A 19,521-nucleotide genomic window follows, 5' to 3' on the forward strand; every position below is an offset into this window, starting at 1 on the left:
GGCACCTGGGGCTGCCGGTGCTCTGGGTACGCTAACTCCCGATGGTGTTGCTTCCAACTTTTACCTCTTTCGGAAGCAGCGAGCTTTAGTGTCGGGAGATCTGATACTAGAGAGCAGAGCGGGAGCTAGTAGCATTCACATTTTCCCTCCACCCCACTGCCTGCTTTATCTGCTCAGCTTTATTATTTTTATTCATCTCTAGAACATGGACTGCGCCCGCCTCTGGCTAGGGCTGCTGATGCCTGCGGTAGCTGCCCTGGACTTCAGCTACCACCACCAGCCAGAGATGGAAGCGTTTCTGAAGAATGTTGCCCAAAACTACAGTTCTATCACTCACTTACACAGTATCGGGAAATCTGTGCAAGGTAGGGTGTGTCTCCTGCACTTTTCAAAACCCCTAGTCCTCAGTTTCATTCATCAAATATACCTTAGCTTCCTGTCCCCTTTCTATGAAGCTACTCATAGGGGCTCCAGGCGAATCCATCACTGTCTTGCGCGTAGATTGTTTCTTCCTTTGTGTGTTGCGTTGCTTTTTGTCAGGGGAGTACTAAGATCTGAATTTTACTAAGTGTCTCCGCTGTCATTCGGTGTCATTGAATGCTTTGCGAGAATGGCGTTCTGATTTTGGATTTTGCAGACAGATTTCTTGGAATGAATATTTTAGCCTTTAGTTCTCTAGATAAACTTTTGCAAAGAAAGTCTGTTTACCCATCTCAAGTTTCCCTTTTTGATGGCTTCTTTAAATATGATTCAGACTGTTAGGATCCTGTCTTCAAGTCTCTTTTAAATCGAAATAGTGCAGTTCTATTGGTGAGATTTCTATATCGTGTATATATGGCTTAAAGTTATGTAAAAAATAAAGTGACTCTGGTACTGATTAAAAGGCTTTTAAAAATTATTCATTGGAATAAGACAATTGTTGAATAATAAGTGTACCATAGCAGTGACTGGTATTGCTCCTAGTATTTTCATGCTCATCATTTAAATATTTTAATTTGGAAGCCATATATTGAGTATAAACATTAAAATGTATATTATATTAATTCTTTTTTAGTAGATAGGAAAACTGAATCATAGTGAAATTAGTATCTTGCCCAAGAACACCCAGATCACGAGTTAGTTTTATAACCAGGATTGGCATTCAGATCATTCTGCTTCAAGGCTTAAATATTTGGGGGAAAAGGCAAATAATTTTACCACATATTATTAATCTTATATTGGTACTTCCCCCAAAACATACCAGTTGACTAAATACTTAAGTTTTGTCAAGTGTATGTAATTTGGATCTCAACTCTTCTTTTTTTTCCCACACCAGAATAATACTTTAACAATCTGCAAATCTGTTCTTTTGGTTTTAAGTCCTGCAAAATGAGTGGTAAATCAAAGATCTGTGCACGAGTCTCTTGGATCTCAACTCTTTATAAGGTGTGTTTCAACCCCAACTGAATTTTAGCTCTGTGTTTTTCAGCCAATTTGGCAGTCTCTTAAACACCATCTTCTGAAGTAATCATTTCCCAAAAACTTAAGGCCGTGGTTTATATTGTAAGCAGTGTTCCATAAGTTTGGTTATATGCAATGCAACAGAAAAATCCTAGGCTTGTGTGTAATGGCATCTTTGTTTTTAAACAGCATTGCTAAAGAGTTGGTGCCAGAATTATTCTATATTGCTCTATAATCCAAAATTATAGAGACTGAATGTATGAGAAAGCATATCTTGAATCAGCATATGTATATAGCCTTTTGAAATTGTTTTCCCCTAGGGGTAAAGAAGAGCAACTTTAAAAGATCTAAGAATACTAATTATATCAATAAAGGAAATACAGAGCACAGCTGACTTGAGTTATTGTTCAGTCATCATTTAAACCACAAGGCAATGTGAATGTTGTTAATTTTTAAGTACTAAATGAGTTAGCTTCTATTTTTTCAAGCACAAAGTGCTTGTGCAAGAAAATCAGGGACTCTCTCAATGTCAACCAGCTATTTTGATCTACCCTGCATGCTATCAGACTACAGCAATAATGAAAGCCAGCAAGCTTAACTGTTTTTACCTGTGTGCACTCTTGTAGTTAAAGGACTGGGGAATTATCATGTAAAAACTACAGTGATGCTAGTTTAGGTCAAAGGTTTGTATTGAGTATGCTCTGAATCATTACTCTGATTAAGAAAAATCCCAAATCTGCTATTGGGTTCCGAGCCAGAGGTTAAACTGTGCACTGGTAACTGGGAGCTGGTTGCCAGGGCACCCTTGTATGATTGTTGGTACTCTTTTTGCTAGATGGACAGTTTTCCCTGGCTGTCTTGCCCTCTGATGTAAGATGCTTACTTAGCAAACATGATTTACCATATGTGTTATTTATTTTTCTTTTTTTATTATGAATGTGGACAGCTTACCTAGAAGGGAAAGTAATATTTCTACCTTGCCAATTTATTTTTAGCTTTTGTAAATGCCTGTCACATGTATTTTCACTGCTGTGATCATGGATTATAGTCTGCTTTCTTTCTCCCAGTTCATATCATTTCATTATGTATTTCTATGAATTGAATGGTTTGCTAGTGTGAATTGGTTGCTGCTGCTGCTAAGTCACTTCAGTCGTGTCTGACTCTCTGTGACCCCATAGACGGCAGCCCACCAGGCTCCCCCATCCCTGGGATTCTCCAGGCAAGAACACTGGAGTGGGTTGCCATTTCCTTCTCCAATGCATGAAAGTGAAAGTGAAGTCGCTTAGTCGTGTCCGACTCTTCACGACCCCATGGACCACAGCCTACCAGGCTCCTCTGTCCATGGGATTTTCCAGGCAAGAGTACTGGAGTGGGGTGCCATCGCCTTCTCCGGAATTGGTTGCTAGATAATATTTTACATTGATTATATTAATTTCTTAGTCATTCATCTTTGAGCCATCTATATAGTTTCTGGTGGCCTCTGTTATAAAACAGTGATGCTAAAAAAATTGCATGTCATGATTAATGGCCTTCTATTATAGTTGATTATTTTTCCAGTTTTTAATTTTGAAATGTTGGAAACCTACACAAAAGCTCTGCATACAACATCATTCATTATTAGAGAAATGCAAATCAAAACCACAATGAGGTACCATCTCACACCAATCAGAATGGCCGTCATCAAAAAGTCTACAAACAATAAACACTGGAGAGGGTGTGCAGAAAAGGGAACCCTCTTACACTGTTGGTGGGAATGCAAACTGGTACAGCCACTGTGGAGAAGAGTGTGGAGAGTAGAACTACTGTATGACCCAGCAATCCCACTGCTGGGCATACACCCTGAGGAAACCAGAATTGAGACACATGTACCCCAGTGTTCATTGCAGCACTATTTACAATAGCTAGGACATGGAAGCAACCTAGATGTCCATCAGCAGATGAATGGATAAGCAAGCTGTGGCACATATACACAATGGAATATTACTCAGCTATTAAAAATAACACATTTGAGTCAACTTTAATGTGGTGGATGAAACTGGAGTCTATTATACAGAGTGAAGCAGGTCAGAAAGAGAAACACAGATACTATATATTAACACATATATTTGGAATTTAGAAAGATGGTAATGACAGTCCTACATACAGAGCAGCAAGAGACACAGATATAAAGAACAGACTTGGGCCCTGTAGGACAAGGAGAGGGTGGGATGATTTGAGAGAATGGTGTTGAAACACGTATATTACCATATGTAAAATAGATGACCAGTGCAAATTTGATTCATGAAGCAGGCCACCCGAAGCCAGTGCTCTGGGACAACCCAGAGGGACAGGGGTGGGGAGGGGGTAGAATCGGGGTTCAGAATGGGGGAACACATTATACCTGTGACTGATTCATGTTGATGTATGGCAAAAATCATCATCACAATACTGTAAGTATCTTCTATCTTTTTAATTATTCCTACTCCCTTTGTCGAGTGTGTTTGGCACATATTCAGTGATTTTTATGTTTGTTTAGTGGCTTGAATATTTGCCAGAGGAAAGTCTTCAAGCAGAAAAGTAGGCCATTTGTGTCCTGCCATCAGATAGCCCCCTTTAAAATACAAATGTATTTGTTGTATCAATAGACTCCCCAGCTTTTCTCTTCACGTCCCCTCAAATTAGTTCTAGGACCATTTAAAATAAGATTTCCTACATCTATTCTAAGAATCTTGTCTTTCCTCTTGCTAAGTCTAACCTTTATCTGAATAAGGAAGGTTGCAAAGATCAAGGATTAGATAACAATATGTTATAAAGTGCTTTCCACATATTGGGTGTTTTAATACGTTTTTTAAATCTCAACATCTCAAAGTAGGCATTAACATCATTTACGGAATGGGTCCAATGAGGTACAGATAAGTCAGTTAACTTGCTGAAGATCACACAGCTGACAAGTGTTAGGTCTCAAGCACTTCTTTCTCATCAAGGAAACAGTTCCACATAGATGTGGTTGCATGGAGATTGTGGTAGTTAGTGGAGAGTTTCAGAGTCATGTTTTGGGCACATTTGATCTGAAAATAAAGCTTCTGCCAAGATCCAACGCAGTAGTTAGTTGCCACTTGTCTATTGAGCAGTTGAAATGTGACCAGACCAAATTAAGACCAGCTAAAAGTGTCCCATGGACAGAGGAGCCTGGTAGGTGGCAGTCCATGGGATCGCTGAGGGTCGGACGCGACTGAGCGACTTCACTTTCCCTTTTCACTTTGATGCATTGGAGAAGGAAATGGCAACCCACTCCAGTGTTCTTGCCTGGAGAATCTAGGCAAGTGGGATGGGGGAACCTGGGGGGCTGCTGACTATGGGGTCGCACAGAGTCGGACACGACTGAAGTGACTTAGCAGCAGCAGCAGCAAAAGTGACTCTGAGGATTTTAGTTCCAAAAAGGAAAATAGTCCATTAATATTTTATATTGATTCCTTGTTAAAATGTAATATATTTTAAATATATAGGCGAAATAAGACATATTTAAAAATTAACTTCACCTGGTTTTAATTTTGTTAACATGGTTGTGGTTTCTAAAACATTTTAAATTACATATGACTTGCACTGCATTTTGGGCCATGCTGATCTGGACAGAAATTTGTTATGAGCAATCTTTTTTCTGAGTACAAAAGGAACTCAAGTTCATTTAGAAATTTGGGAAGTTATAACAAAGCACCAAGAAGAAAATTAAAATCTCACCATCCAAAGGAAACATGTAGTAAACTTGAAAGACTATATGCCCTTTGTGTCTTTCTCCCCTTCCACTGAGCCAAATGACTTGCTTGCCTGTGCAAACATATTTCTAAAACTTAACTTTTAATGCCTGCTATGTGTCCTATCAATGGATGTACTACTGTTTATTTAACTTAGACCCCACTGATGAACATTTCATTTGTTTCTAAACTTTTCCTGTTATTAAAAAAAAAATGGAGGCTCAAAAGGGAGGGGACATATGTATACCAATGGCTGATTCATGTTGATATATGGCAGAAACCAACACAATATTGTAAAGCAATTATCCTTCAATTAAAAATAAATTAATTAAAAAAAATTTTAATGCCATAGAGAACATCTTTGTAGCTAAGACAACTGAAGTTGTCAGAGTGCACACAGGCTTGGTAACCACAAGGCCCAAGTTCAAATTCTAGATTCTCTATTTTGTAGCAGTGTGACCCTGGGTGGTTAGAATAATTCCTGGAGCATGGTAAAGTATTACATAAGCACTGCCGTTCAGGATAAGACCTGCTATTGAGGATACATTTCTAAAAAGGAAATTACCAGCGCTTAAAGCAGTTTTATGTATTTGATACATGTAACCAAACTTATTTCCTAAAAGAGTGTATTGATTTGATAATCGCACAAGAAATGTATGCTTAACTCTTCTAAATCTTATATCAATGATAAATCAGGCATTAGTGGCTTTAAAGATTTCTGTAGTATTTACCAAAGGGTACAGAGTTTCGGTCATCAGGATGAATATGTCCTAGAGATCTACTGTATGGGGGAGTGCCTATAGTTAACAATATTGTTTACTTTAACATTTGCTAAGAAGGTAGATATGCTAAGTGTTTTGATGATGATGAAAGATAACTGTTTTCATGATTCTTTAAAGTATAAAGGAGAATTTATTTCTCATGCATTTACCTCACGAACTCTCACTGTCCTATATTCCTTCAACAGATATTTTATTGAATTTCTCTGCCAGGAATCTTCATAACATTGCATGTGCTTAAAAATCTTCCTAAAATTTGGCTTGGATTCCAGCCCCAAAGAGTTGCACTGTGTTTCCGTATATAGATCTCTCATTGTCTACTACCCTGGACTACTACTATCTCTATCTCTCATTGTCTACCATTGGCTAGCAATTTACCCTCAGAAAGGAACATTGTATTTGAGACTTTTGCCACCGTATTCAGTTTTCTGTCACTCTGTTCATTTCTCAGGTGTGATCGGACAGCCAGTGTGCTTGAGATCCTGCTTAAGATGCTTTTTGTGATGTAAATACTGACATATTGAGGACCAAATACCAAGAAGACCACTAAAATCTAGGAATTTCAGCTGTAATATACATGTTGTGGTTTCAGGTTACACTGAGTTCGCCTTTCTCCTTCTTTAACTTGAAATGTAAAGTCCTTTTCTGAAACATCTTAGGAATATCAGCCTTGTTTTATAACCACTCAGTTTGTTAACAACACTGCTTTTTTTTCTTACAATGAAATGATTTAGATTTCCACCATATTTGTAGGATGATGTTTGAAGAGGATGAGATAGAATTTCCAAAAAAATAACAGAATTTTACTCTGCTTCTTGCGTCTAGGAACAATTTTTGTTCCAAATGTCAAATATATCCAAACACCAATACTCTAGGGCCATTTGAAACTTAAAGGATAGTGACAGCCAACATTGATTGAATTTTACTCTTTACCTAGCACTTTACATATACACCTCACCTAATCACTCTAGTAAGAGTGTGAAATACCATTATTACCCTTCAGTTCACATGGGAAGAATTGAGATTGAATGAATCATCCATAGTCAGTAAATGACAGAGGAGTGATTGAAACCAAAGTCTGTCTTGCCCAATAGTGAACCCTTAAAAGCACTTTGCTGAAGTGAAAAGTTTCTCCCGTTACCTTTCTCTCTTTTTGTCCCTTCCCCTTACCCCACACATCCTTGCCTCTCCCCTTGCCCCGATCCCTATGATTCTGAAAAAGTTGACGAACATACTGTATCATCCAAGAAAAGGTCTGTTTTAAATGGTTTTTTATGTGCTGAGTGATAGTTTGTAGAATTCCTTGACCCCCTTTCAATATTTGCAATTTCATCCAAAGCAGTGTGAATTCCATATTTTGGTGTAGACTTAATTTTTTTCTTTATACCAAAACTGTTTGATTATGAGGCAAAAGGAGAAGTCTGAAGTTCTGGTTTGCACACTTTGGGGACACCCACCCACCTAAATGCCATCTCCGGAGTTGCTAATAGTGTTTCTCATTAAAAGCAGTACCGCCCCCTAGGGGGAATTTTGAAAATTGAGGGGCGGTTTAGGCCATAACTTGGACGTCTTTGGATGGGGGACCTTGCTGATAATGCATCCTCCTGGTGGTGTTAACAATACACAGAATTGTCATGCATAGTGAAAAATCGTCCCCCGTACTTTCTAATGTCTTCCATAAGTGAAAGACAAGCTTACCATCATCTGAACCTAGAACCAATTCTTTTATTTACAAATGCAAAATATTTTCCTTCACAATTTTAATATGTAACAAACTTTCCAGGGATGTAACTGTAGGTAAATTGAGGAAAATTTTATTATGTTTTTCTCTGAACTTGATTTTGAGATATTTCACATAAAATCCTGACACCAGTGGGCACACAGCTCTATCAGTCTACATTTGTAATAAATGCCTTCACTGTGGGTCTCAAGAATTGATATAAGCATCTTTTTCATTGTGTCTTTTAGTGGATGGTGCCCAAGTATTTACATATTGATAATGTTTTATTATAAATTGCTTTCTTTTTATTTTTCCTTGATATATAAATCTTTTTGAAATTACATAGGCAAATATTTTCTGTGAATTTTATGCCAGCATAGTAAATAAAGGAAGAGTTGCAAAATATTGGGTATGAAAAGAGGCATCAATTGATAGGGTTTAGAACTGTTTGTCTAAAACCACAGACGCAGAGAGCTGATAAGAACCCTCTTCCGATTTGTGTAGCCAGCATCCAAAAGGTATGTGGTTTCTGTTCTTAACCAAAAAGCTGTGTGTCTGGAGGTAACACCACAGTGACAAATAGAACCTAGAGTTGAGAACTAACTGCTGTTCACCCTGTTTCCTTCCTTTATTTTGTGCATTTAGAGTGTCCCTTTCTCAAAGAATACAAAGTCAGAAAGTAAGATAAGGATATTACAGTAAAAAAAAAATTGAAGTATAGTTGAGTTACAATATTGTATTTCAGGTGTGCAGCAAAGTGATTTAGTTTATATGTACATAAAATGTGTGTGTGTGTATATATATATTTCAGATTCTTTTCCCTTATAGGTTATTATAAAGTTAAATTTTTAAAGATTATGCCAAATACCAACATGCATTTGGGTTAATGGAAAGAAATTAAATTGGAACTTCCTATCTAATGATTTAAAGCAATTGGTATTCTTTCTAGCTCTGTAGTCATTCAATGCAAGATAAGATAGTAGCTTGCTGAGAGGGTAGGAAATCCTTATTTGAGTTTGTGTGCAAATAAACAGACATTAAATAAAAAATACAAAAAAAGACATAAGTTCCACATTAAAAGAGTTTTCCCATGCCTGTTTTGTAAGGACTGCTGCATGTCAGATGGTTAAAAAATGCACATTTTCTGGTCTGTGGCCTTTCACATACATAACTCTATCAACAGCTCAACTGGAGGTTTAGTCTCCATGGCATCACAAAAATGCCACCAACTTCAAACAAGTTGGCTTCAAACTGGCTCCTCAGACTTAGGCTCCTTAGGCTCCTGAACCTCCCCAGAGCTTCCTGAAGATAACAGCCTTCATGGTAGGGTATAAAGGCATTAACAACAGGGTAAACCCTTCAAATATGCAGGCACTGTCACAAAGTCTGGGAGAAGAAAGCAAACCTTCAATCTGTATAAACAAAGAGCTTTCAGTGAGTTGTTTACTCAGTTTTAAAAAATTGCTCTGATAGAAATCTCTCTGAGGAAACTAGAACCATACTAGGGAGCACAACCAAAGTCACCTGAGCTGACAGTCCTCCTGATACATAACTGGGCGCCCCTTTCCAACAGAGTGCACAGGAGTACTACGAATGTAGTCAGGTGAACGTTGAGCACACTGCCACATTTTCAGAGCAGGAATGGGTGTTGGGGACCACTTGATCATTTATTCCGTTGATTGAGCTGAATTCAAAGTGTCATCTCCTCCTGGAAGCGTTTTTCTAGACGCTTGGGCAGAGGCAGACTCTTCCTGAGCATCTTCCAGCCCCTCTGTCTTTATTGCACCTGGATGGCAGGGACCAGGCTTTGATCATCTGTGTATCATAGTCCCAAATATGTGCTGATTATATGTGACAGGCACCCTGAGGGTCACAGCTGAAGAGTTTTCCCATGCATTGTAAAGGAAACTTTAATGTAAATACATTTTTATACAGTATAGTATATAGTATGCTATGTGTATGTATATAAGATGTTTATTTTTATATATACTTTTATAGACATTTATGTAGTTACACATACTATATCTAACTTTGTGCAATGTTATGTAGTTACATACATAGTATGTACCCATAAGTGTCAAGAAAATGAAATTGTTTTCTGGCCATATAAAGTATTTTGCTCAAACTACAGTAAAATATTATGATAACTTGGAGTAGTGGTAATGGAGGACTCACAGAGAGTCACTGGCGTGTAGGAGGAGGCAATAGGGATGTTAGTGTCCTTCAGGCAGTAAAGGGGATAACTGAACTGTTCACTGTCAACTAAAGGGGTTTTATCCCCCTCTCCACTCAGCCCCCCAGACACTAACCAAACATGTGTTAAAAGAGTAAATACAAGAGATACACACAGAGAGACCCCCCCTTTCCATTAAGAAGAGTTTAAGTAAATATCCCTGGTTTTATTTGAACAGTGCAAAAATAATTCAAGTGTATTTAGAGAATGTAAAAAAGGAGAAAAGGACCATGTGATGAAGCCCTCTCCACCACCCACCCCCCCACACACACACACACAAATGTTAAGCAGGTACTTGGAATCCCTTAATTTTAAGAGTCTTTTTTTTCCTTCCAAACTCAGCAGTGCTTTACAGATTTAAGATGTACAGGTTTTGGAAATACAGAGGTAGACAGATTGAAGGTTGAAAGCATCTTTGATTTTTAATCCCTATTAAATATTCATTCCCTGTTCATTGTTCGTAACTCAGTCAAGCCCATCTATTAAAATTCTTTTAAGGGGACTGTTTACTCTTGTGAAAGTGTAGACACCTGGGGACGTGTGGAGAGTATAGATCATTTTAACATGGAGCCCTTCCATAGAAATTTCCCCATTATATTAATAATTAAATATATTTGCACCTTGGTAATAATACCAAATGGCAACCCACTCCAGTATTCTTGCCTGCAGAATCCCACGGACAGAGGAACCTCGAGGGCTATAGTCCATGGGATCGCAAGCATTGGACACAACTTAGCAACTAAACCACCAAGCCACCACCAATAATACCAAATGCATGTGGAGTTAAAGCTGAGATGCAGGTTGCTCAGTTGAGGAACATACTTACTCTTAGAGACTGAATAATCTTGCTGTCCTAGAGATAAGCCTGGCAGGGTTATCATTTGTTACCAGTAAAGTCCTTTCTGCTTATGAAAAAAAAGACAAATTTGGAAATACCACATTGTAGCCTTAACAAGCATTTAGTTGGGCCTGGTCATCTTCTGAGTTTTAGGAACGTATACTTCTAAATGTACAGAAGGTGCCTTCAGATTCAGCAGCATACTCTAGCTCACAGTGTAGGGGTGGGCAGAGAGGGAGGAAGTTTTGAGGGCAGGGGAGTCTACTGTATTCCAAGAACAGAAACAAGGCCAGTGGCACTGGAGCACAGAGAGCAGGGGTAGAATATTTTGGGTGTGGCTGGAGAGGGGTGCAGGGGACAGTCCATAGAGTGCCTGGTACACCGATTCAAAGAAGAGTTTGAATTCTCTTCTGATGATAACAGGAAACTACTGAATGGTTTTCATCAAAATGATGTCATCTGATGTGGGTTTAGAAAAATTGTGACTTTGGCTGCTGTTGATGTTCTCAGTCGCTAAGCCGTGTCTGACTCTTTGCGACCCCATGAACTAGGGCACGCCAGCCTTCCCTGTCTGTCACTATCTCCAGGAGTTTGCTCAGATTCATATCCATTGAGTCAGTGGTGCTATCTAACCATCTCATCCTCTGCTGCTCTCTGCTCCTTGGCTGATAAGTAGAGAGTTAATTAGAAAGAGGAAAGTATAGACGAAGGGAAAATAATTCAGTTGTAATAATCCAGGCACCGGTTAATGGTGGTATTTTGGATGAAGATGCTGTATTAGAAATGGTGAGAAGCGGAGGGATTCGAGATTTGCTTTGAAAATAAAACCAACAATACTTGCTAATGGATTGGAAGAGAGTGGGCAGGGATCAGGGAACAATAAAAAATTCAGGATGACTTTCAGTTTTCCAGCTTGGGCAGCTGAGTGTCTGAGGTTTTATTTACCAAGATAGAAAACACTAGAAAAGGACAAGTTTTGGTTGAAACAAAGAGCTCTGATTTAGACAGTTTTTAGAAATTTGAAATCCTTAAAAGATATCCAGTGAGAATGTCTAGTAGACAGGTGTATAGGTGGAGTCTGGAGGAAAGTTTTGACTATAGAAATAAACGAGAGTCATCAATATGTAGATGGCATTGAAACCTATATGATTAAAAAAAAAATCTAACGAGAGTAGAGATAGAAGAGGGCCAGAATAGAGCTGTAGGATACTGTAATCTTTTGAGTCTGATAGAAATAGAAGCCAGCAAAGGAGTTAGGAAAAAAATCAGCAATGAAGTAGGAAAAAGATGAAAAGCAGTATCATAGACATCTCAAGGGCAGCAGTTCAAGAAGTAGGCTGTCTTGGGGTCCCATGACCACCCACTAGTAAATTGCCAAAGGACCCGTGACTCTACAGAGTCTCATACAGACAAGATTAATGAAGCAAAGACACAGTGCAGGCACCGCAGAATAACGATACATTAGCAAAGACTAGAGAAGTCAGCATAGGCTTACCTGCTCTCAGTGAGGGTTGCACAGATGCATGCTTCTCTCCAACCTGAAGTCTGTCTCCACTCACAGAAGCCCACTCGAGTCTTGGAGGCCCAGAGTTCTTCACAGGAGCTAGTCACATGACTATCGTGACCAGCCAAGACACATACCCACACTAGGTATCAGGTACCCATTATGAATATTACTGTTTACTTTAGACAATGCTTTAGGCCTGGTATATACTGACCCTCTGTCTTGCAGGTACAGAATAGCATCATTAATTAGAGAACACTGAAGGAGTTTAGTGCTCAGAGTCTGGTTAAGGGCATTATGATAAGTTTAAGTGTTCCAGAGATAAGCAAGGAGGGAGTAAAGCAGGCCAGCTATGTTTCTTTCCTTGCAGAGGTCCTGCCCAACCATGTTGGGTGCAGTTATAAGTGAAGTTTCAGGGCCGTAAAGTGATAGATCCCAAAGTTGCATTAGCTAATCTCTATCTCTAGACAGATTCACTCAATTTATTCAGCAAACGTGTACCAAATGCTTAATATAGTTTGTGACATGTGCTGGCATAAAAATATAGAGGTAAAGAAGTCAAATGTGGCCCCTGCCCTGATAGAGCTGATGATCTGAGACGTGAATGGGAAGGAAGAGACATCCTAATGAATGCAGATAGGATTCACCTTGGGGGAGTAGATGGCAGGGGAACTGAAGGATAGAAGTGAGTTAGGTGAAAGGTGGAAGTTAAGGCTGTAAATAGTGTGTTCAAAGGTCTGGTGGTGAAGGGGCATATGGGCCTTGTGGAGCAAAAGTTGAATGTGGCTGGAGAGGAGAGAATGCAGGGGCGACAGGAGGCAAGATGAGCAGATTGTGGAAGACCTGGCCTACCTTGTGAAAGACTTCATGCTTCACCCAAAGGGAGTCGTCATCATCCTAGGGATTCCTGCCTGATAGGTTTGCTTTTTACGCAGAAAATTTCTGATTATTTTACAGTTCACTTTGCATTACGATAAAGATTCTCTTTAAGAAGTAAAGTGCAACAGCCATGTCTGGAATAAGAAAAATAGTGACAAAATATAAACAAGCCAGGGTCAATAAACCAGAACACCAACAAAGCATAATATTAAATCTACAAAAATAAGAATCAGTTCAGTTTAGTCGCTCAGTCATGTCCGACTCTTTGCGACCCCATGAATTGCAGCACGCCAGGCCTCCATGTCTATCACCAACTCCCAGAGTTCACTCAGACTCATGTCCAATGAGTCGGTGATGCCATCCAGCCATCTCATCCTCTGTCGTCCCCTTCTCCTCCTGCTCCCAATCTCTCCCAGCATCAAAGTCTTTTCCAATGAGTCAACTCTTCACATGAGGTCATCAAAGTACTGGAGTTTCAACTTTAGCATCATTTCTTCCAAAGAAATCCCAGGACTGATCTCCTTCAGAATGGACTGGTTGGATCTCCTTGCAGTCCAAGGGACTCTCAAGAGTCTTCTCCAACACCACAGTTCAAAAGCATCAATTCTTCGGCGCTCAGCTTTCTTCACAGTCCAACTCTCACATCCATACATGACCACAGGAAAAACCATAGCCTTGACTAGACGGACCTTAGTCGGCAAAGTAATGTCTCTGCTTTTGAATATGCTGTCTAGGTTGGTCATAACTTTTCTTCCAAGGAGTAAGCGTCTTTTAATTTTATGGCTGCAATCACCATCTACAGTGATTTTGGAGCCACAAAAAATAAAGTCTGACACTGCTTCCACTGTTTCCCCATCTATTTCCCATGAAGTGATGGGACCAGATGCCATGATCTTCGTTTTCTGAATGTTGAGCTTTAGGTCAACTTTTTCACTCTCCTCTTTCACTTTCATCAAGAGGCTTTTTAGTTCGTTTTCTCTTTCTGCCATAAGGGTGGTGTCATCTGCATATCTAAGGTTATTGATATTTCTCCCAGCAATCTTGATTCCAGCTTGTGTTTCTTCCAGTCCAGTGTTTCTTATGATGTACTCTGCATAGAAGTTAAATAAGCAGGGTGACAATATACAGCCTTGACATATTCCTTTTCCTATTTGAAACCAGTCTGTTGTTCCATGTCCAGTTCTAACTGTTGCTTCCTGACCTGCATACAGATTTCTGAAGAGGCAGGTCAGGTGCTCTGGTATTCCCATCTCTTTCAGAATTTTCCACAGTTTGTTGTGATCCACACAGTCAAAGGCTTTGACATAGTCAATAAAGCAGAAGTAGATGTCTTTCTGGAACTTTCTTGCTTTTTCCATGATCCAGCAGATGTTGGCAATTTGATCTCTGGCTCCTCTGCCTTTTCTAAAACCAGCTTTAACATCAGGAAGTTCATAGTTCATATATTGCTGAAGCCTAGCTTGAAGAATTTTGAGCATTACTTTACTAGCATGTGAGATGAGTGCAATTGTGCAGTAGTTTGAGCATTCTTTGGCATTGCCTTTCTTAGGAATTGGAATGAAAACTGAGCTTTTCCAGTCCTGTGGCCACTGCTGACTTTTCCAAATTTGCTGGCATATTGAGTGCAGCACTTTCATAGCATCATCTTTCAGGATTTGAAATAGCTCAACTGGAATCCCATCACCTCCACTAGCTTTGTTCATAGTGATGTTTTCTAAGGCCCACTTGACTTCACATTCCAGGATGTCTGGCTCTAGATGAGTGATCACACCATCGTGGTTATCTCAGTCGTGAAGATCTTTTCTGTACAGTTCTTCTGTATATTCTTGCCACCTCTTGTTAATATCTTCTGCTTCTGTTAGGTCCATACCATTTCTGTCCTTTATCGATACAGTCTTTGCATGAAATGTTCCCTTGGTATCTCTAATTTTCTTGAAGAGATCTCTAGTCTTTCCCATTCTGTTCTTTTCCTCTATTTCTTTGCATTGATTGCTGAAGAATGCTTCCTTATCTCTTGCTATTCTTTGGAACTCTACATTCAGATGCTTATATCTTTCCTTTTCTTCTTTGTTTTTCACCTCTCTCCTTTTCACATCTATTTGTAAGGCCTCCCCAGACAGTCATTTTGCTTTTTTGCATTTCTTTCCCATGGGGATGGTCTTGATCGCTGTCTTCTGGACAATGTCATGAACCTCATTCCATAGTTCGTCAGGCACTCTGTCTATCAGATCTAGGCCCTTAAATCTATTTCTCACTTCCACTGTATAATCATAGGGGATTTGATTTAGGTCATACCTGAATGGTCTAGCGGTTTTCCCTACTTTCTTCAAAAATAAGAATAGTTCATCAGAATTAATCAGCATAAAGAGTTCTGATTTAAATACCGTATTTGGGTCTGATTATTCATTTAAATCTAAAAGATCATTTATTTTTAATCATACAACTTAACTAGAAGCATTTTAATGATGCATTGCACATAGTGTCTTTTTTGCCCTCACAGAGCACAGATCACACAAAGATTTTTTTTTTAATCAGTCATTTTGGAGACAAATCATAGTTATGCCAGACTTATATACTGAAAGTATTTAATAATAATTAAATCTAGAATTCAGAGAGAAATGTTAGAGTACCTAGGAATAGATACTTAAAATTTTTTCCCAACTGTATTGAGATATAATTGGTGTATAATTTTATGTAAGTTTGAATTGTGTGATGTGATGATTTGATACACATGTACTGTAAAATCAGAAAAAGGTTGGTTAACATCTCCTCCTCCTCACGTTTATACTATTTTGTTTTGGTGGTGGTGAGAATATTTAAGTCTGGTCATTCATTCAGCAACTTCATATAATACAGTATTATTCACTATAGTTACTGTGTGTGTTAGTCACTGAGTTGTGTCTGACTCCTCTTGCAACCCCATGTGACTGTAACCTACCAGGTTCCTCTGTCTGTGGAACTTTCCAGGCAAGAATACTGGAGTGGGTTGCCATTTCCTACTCCAGGGCATCTTCCTGACCCAAGGATTGAACCCAGATCTCCTGTATTGCAGACAGATTCTTTATTGCTGAGCCATCGGAAAAGCCTGTAGTCATTGTACTGTCTATTAAGTCCCCAGAATTTATAACTGGAAGTTTGTTTCCCTTGATCAACACCTCCCCATTTCCCCTCCTTCCCAGCCTCTGGCAACTGCCAATCCACTCTGTTTCTGTGATTCCAGCTTTTTCAGATTCCACATATAAGTCAGATCATTGCTGTGTCTTAATTCACTTATCATAATGCCCTCATTTCCTCCATGCTGTCACAGGTGGCAAGATTTCCTTCTCTTTTATGGCTGAATAAAATTCCATTCTATGTGCATACCACATTTTCTCTATCATTCATCCATCTGTGGACGTTTAAGTTGTTTCCATGTTTCAGCTATTATGAATACTACTGTTTTGAACTTGGGGGTGAAGATACCTCTTCGAGATACTGATTCTGTTTCCTTCAAGTAAACACCCAGAAGTGGAATTGCTGGGTGATTCGGTAGTTACTGGGGCTTCCCTCTGGCTCAGACAGTACAGAATTTACCTGCAATGCAGGAGACCTGGGTTCAGTCCCTGGCTCGGGAAGACCCCCTGAAGAAGGGAATGGCAACCCACTCCAGTATTCTTGCCTGAAGAATCCCCACAAACAGAGGAGCCTCACAGGCTATAGCCCATGGGGTCACAAAAGAGTCGGACATGACTGAGTGAATAACACTTTCACTTTACTTTTTCTTCATGGTAGGTATAATTTTAAATTTTTGGGGGGAGGGGGGAACTCCGTATCATTTTTTACAGTGGCTGTACCAAGGTATATGCCTACCAACCATGCACAAGATAGAAAGTGTTTCTATTTTAAAACAATATTGGAGTTATCATGAAATACAGTTGACCCTTGAATATCATGAGCTTGAACTGCATGAGTCTGCTGTGGGTTTTTTTTTTAATAGTAAATACTACCGACTACATGATCTGCAGTTGGTTGAATCCTCTGAAGAGCCACAGATACAAAGGACTGACTAAGTTACAAACAAGACTTTTGATTGCTCAGAGGCTTGGCACCCCTGACCCCTGTGTTGTTTAAGAGTCGACTCTACAACCACTCAAACTTTTCAAGTGTTGTATAGCAGCACAGAGAGGGAACTTAATCTTGGTCTCATTTTCTAGCAAATTGTTGAGTAGGAGCAGCGAGGATGAGAAAATGAAAGACCTGCAGCTGCTGTTTACTGAGTACCTGTGATGTGCCAGGCGCTCTGCTAGGCCGTTTACAGATTTTCCTCACTTAAGCTATGCAAAAGCTCTAAGTTATCTACATGCCTATCTTAGAGCTGAGAACAAACAGATTTCATAGATGAAGGAACTGATCCAGAATTGTGTCTTGGTAACTGATAGATTTGGGTTAATAATCCAAATGTGTCTTCCAGTAATTCACTTATATACTCAGTCAACAATTGATTTATTGCCCTCCGGTTGTCTATCAGAACCTTGGCAGAAGGCTGCAAAGAACCTGGACCTTTCTTTTTAGGAACTAGGGCCAGGGACTTACACCTAGTCACCTTAATGGGAAAAGTACCATAACAGGGCTGTAAATGTTGAAAGGCCTGGTATCCAGGGTGCTTGGGAAAGTCGAGAAAGGTTTATCAGGGAAGCTGATAATTGGACAAAGCTTTGACTATTCCCAGGCAGACAGGTGACAGGGTAGGAATTCTTGGTAAAATGAATGGAGAAAATAGACTGGAGTAAGGGGCAGGGTGAGACTGTCCTGCAAACAGCATCTGGGGCACTGAATGCTGCCCTCATACACAGTGAAGGATAAAGAATTGACAGTGGTTTCCTGTTTTTTTTTCCCTTACTTTTTAAATTATTTTTTATTGGAGTATAGTTGCTTTACAATGTTGTGTTAGTCTCTGCTCTGCAGCAAAGTGAATCAGCTCTATGTATACATATATTCCCTCTTTTTTGATTTGCTTCCCATCTAGGTCACCACAGAGCGCTGAGTAGAGTTCCCTGTGCTAATACATTGGTATAAAAGTAATTGCAGTTCAGACCATGAATTTTAAATCATTACAACTAGGCTCAAACACATCTTTATTAATCAAAATAGGAACCATTACAATCAATACATTTTTGCCAATGAGAAATAAGTTTGTTTATTCCTGTAGCATAAAAACCTATGCTTTGGGATTCCATAAACTCTTAGAAAACATTTTCTGACTCCTGCTGCTTGTGATATTGTTTCCCTGCAAAAAGTTGTTGAGATGCTTGAAGAAGTGGTAGTTAGTTGGTGAGAGGTCAGATGAATATGGCAGATGAGGCAAAACATCGTAACCCAATTCATTAAACTTTTGAAGCACTGGTTGTGAGACATGCAGTTGGGCCCTGTTGTGGAGAATAATTGGACCCTTTCTGTTGACCAGAGCCAGCTACAGGCATTGCAGTTTTCAGTGTATCTCATCAACTTGCTGAGCATACTTCTCAGATGTAATGGTTTCACCAGGATTCAAAAAGCTGTAGGGGATCAGACCAGCAGCAGACCACTAAATAGTGACCATGACCTTTTTGGTGCAAGTTTGGCTTTGGGAAGTGCTTTGGAGCTTCTTCGTGGTCCAACCACTGAGCTGGTAATCACTAGTTGTCATATACATTCCACTATTCTTTACATATCACAATCCAATCGAGAAATGGTTCGTTATTGTGAGGAGTAAGAGGAAGATGACACTTCAAAAGAATGATTTTTTTGATTTGTGGTCAGCTCATGAAACATCCACTTATCGAGCTTTTTCACCTTTCCAATGTACTTCAAATGTCACATGACCGTAGAATGGTCGACATTGAGTTCTTCAGTATCTTCTCATATAGTTGGGAGAGGATCAGCTTCGATGATCCTCTCAATTGGTTGTTGTCAACGTCCGATGACCAGTCACTATGCATCTCACCTTCAAGACTCTCATCTCCTTTGCAGACTTCTTGACCCACCACTGCACTGTACATTTGTTAGCATTCCTGGATAAAATGCATTGTTGATGTTGTGAGTTGTCTCCACTGCTCTATGACCCATTTTGAACTCGTTTAAAAAAAAAAGTCGCTCAAATTTGCTTTTTGTCTAATTTCATTTCAATAGCCTAAAATAAATATAAAATAGAAAGTAATAAGTCCTTAGCAAAAAAAAAAAACAAAACAGAAAACGAGAAATGTGCATAAAAATGCTATATAACATAACCACATTATGCTTAAGAATGTATTCCAATATCTAACAGCAAATTTCAACAGTGCAAAACTGCAATTACTTTTGCACCAACCTAATATATAGTAGGTTCTCATTAGTTATCTATTTTATGCATAGCAGTGTGTTTATGTAGAATTGATGATTT

At 39.2% G+C, this 19,521-nt stretch overlaps 1 protein-coding gene across 1 annotated transcript in view; it reads left to right on the forward strand.

Moving 5' to 3' along the window:
- The first annotated feature begins 205 nt into the window (after window positions 1-205).
- The window catches only part of CPM (carboxypeptidase M), a 72,396-nt gene continuing 53,080 nt past the window's right edge, over window positions 206-19,521 (forward strand). The window contains exon 1 of the mRNA XM_052639668.1: window positions 206-365. Coding sequence (XP_052495628.1) covers window positions 206-365 — 160 coding nt within the window. The remainder of the gene's footprint in view (window positions 366-19,521) is intronic.

Source organism: Budorcas taxicolor, chromosome 5 (genome assembly GCF_023091745.1).
Source record: "Budorcas taxicolor isolate Tak-1 chromosome 5, Takin1.1, whole genome shotgun sequence".
Lineage (NCBI taxonomy): Eukaryota > Metazoa > Chordata > Mammalia > Artiodactyla > Bovidae > Budorcas > Budorcas taxicolor.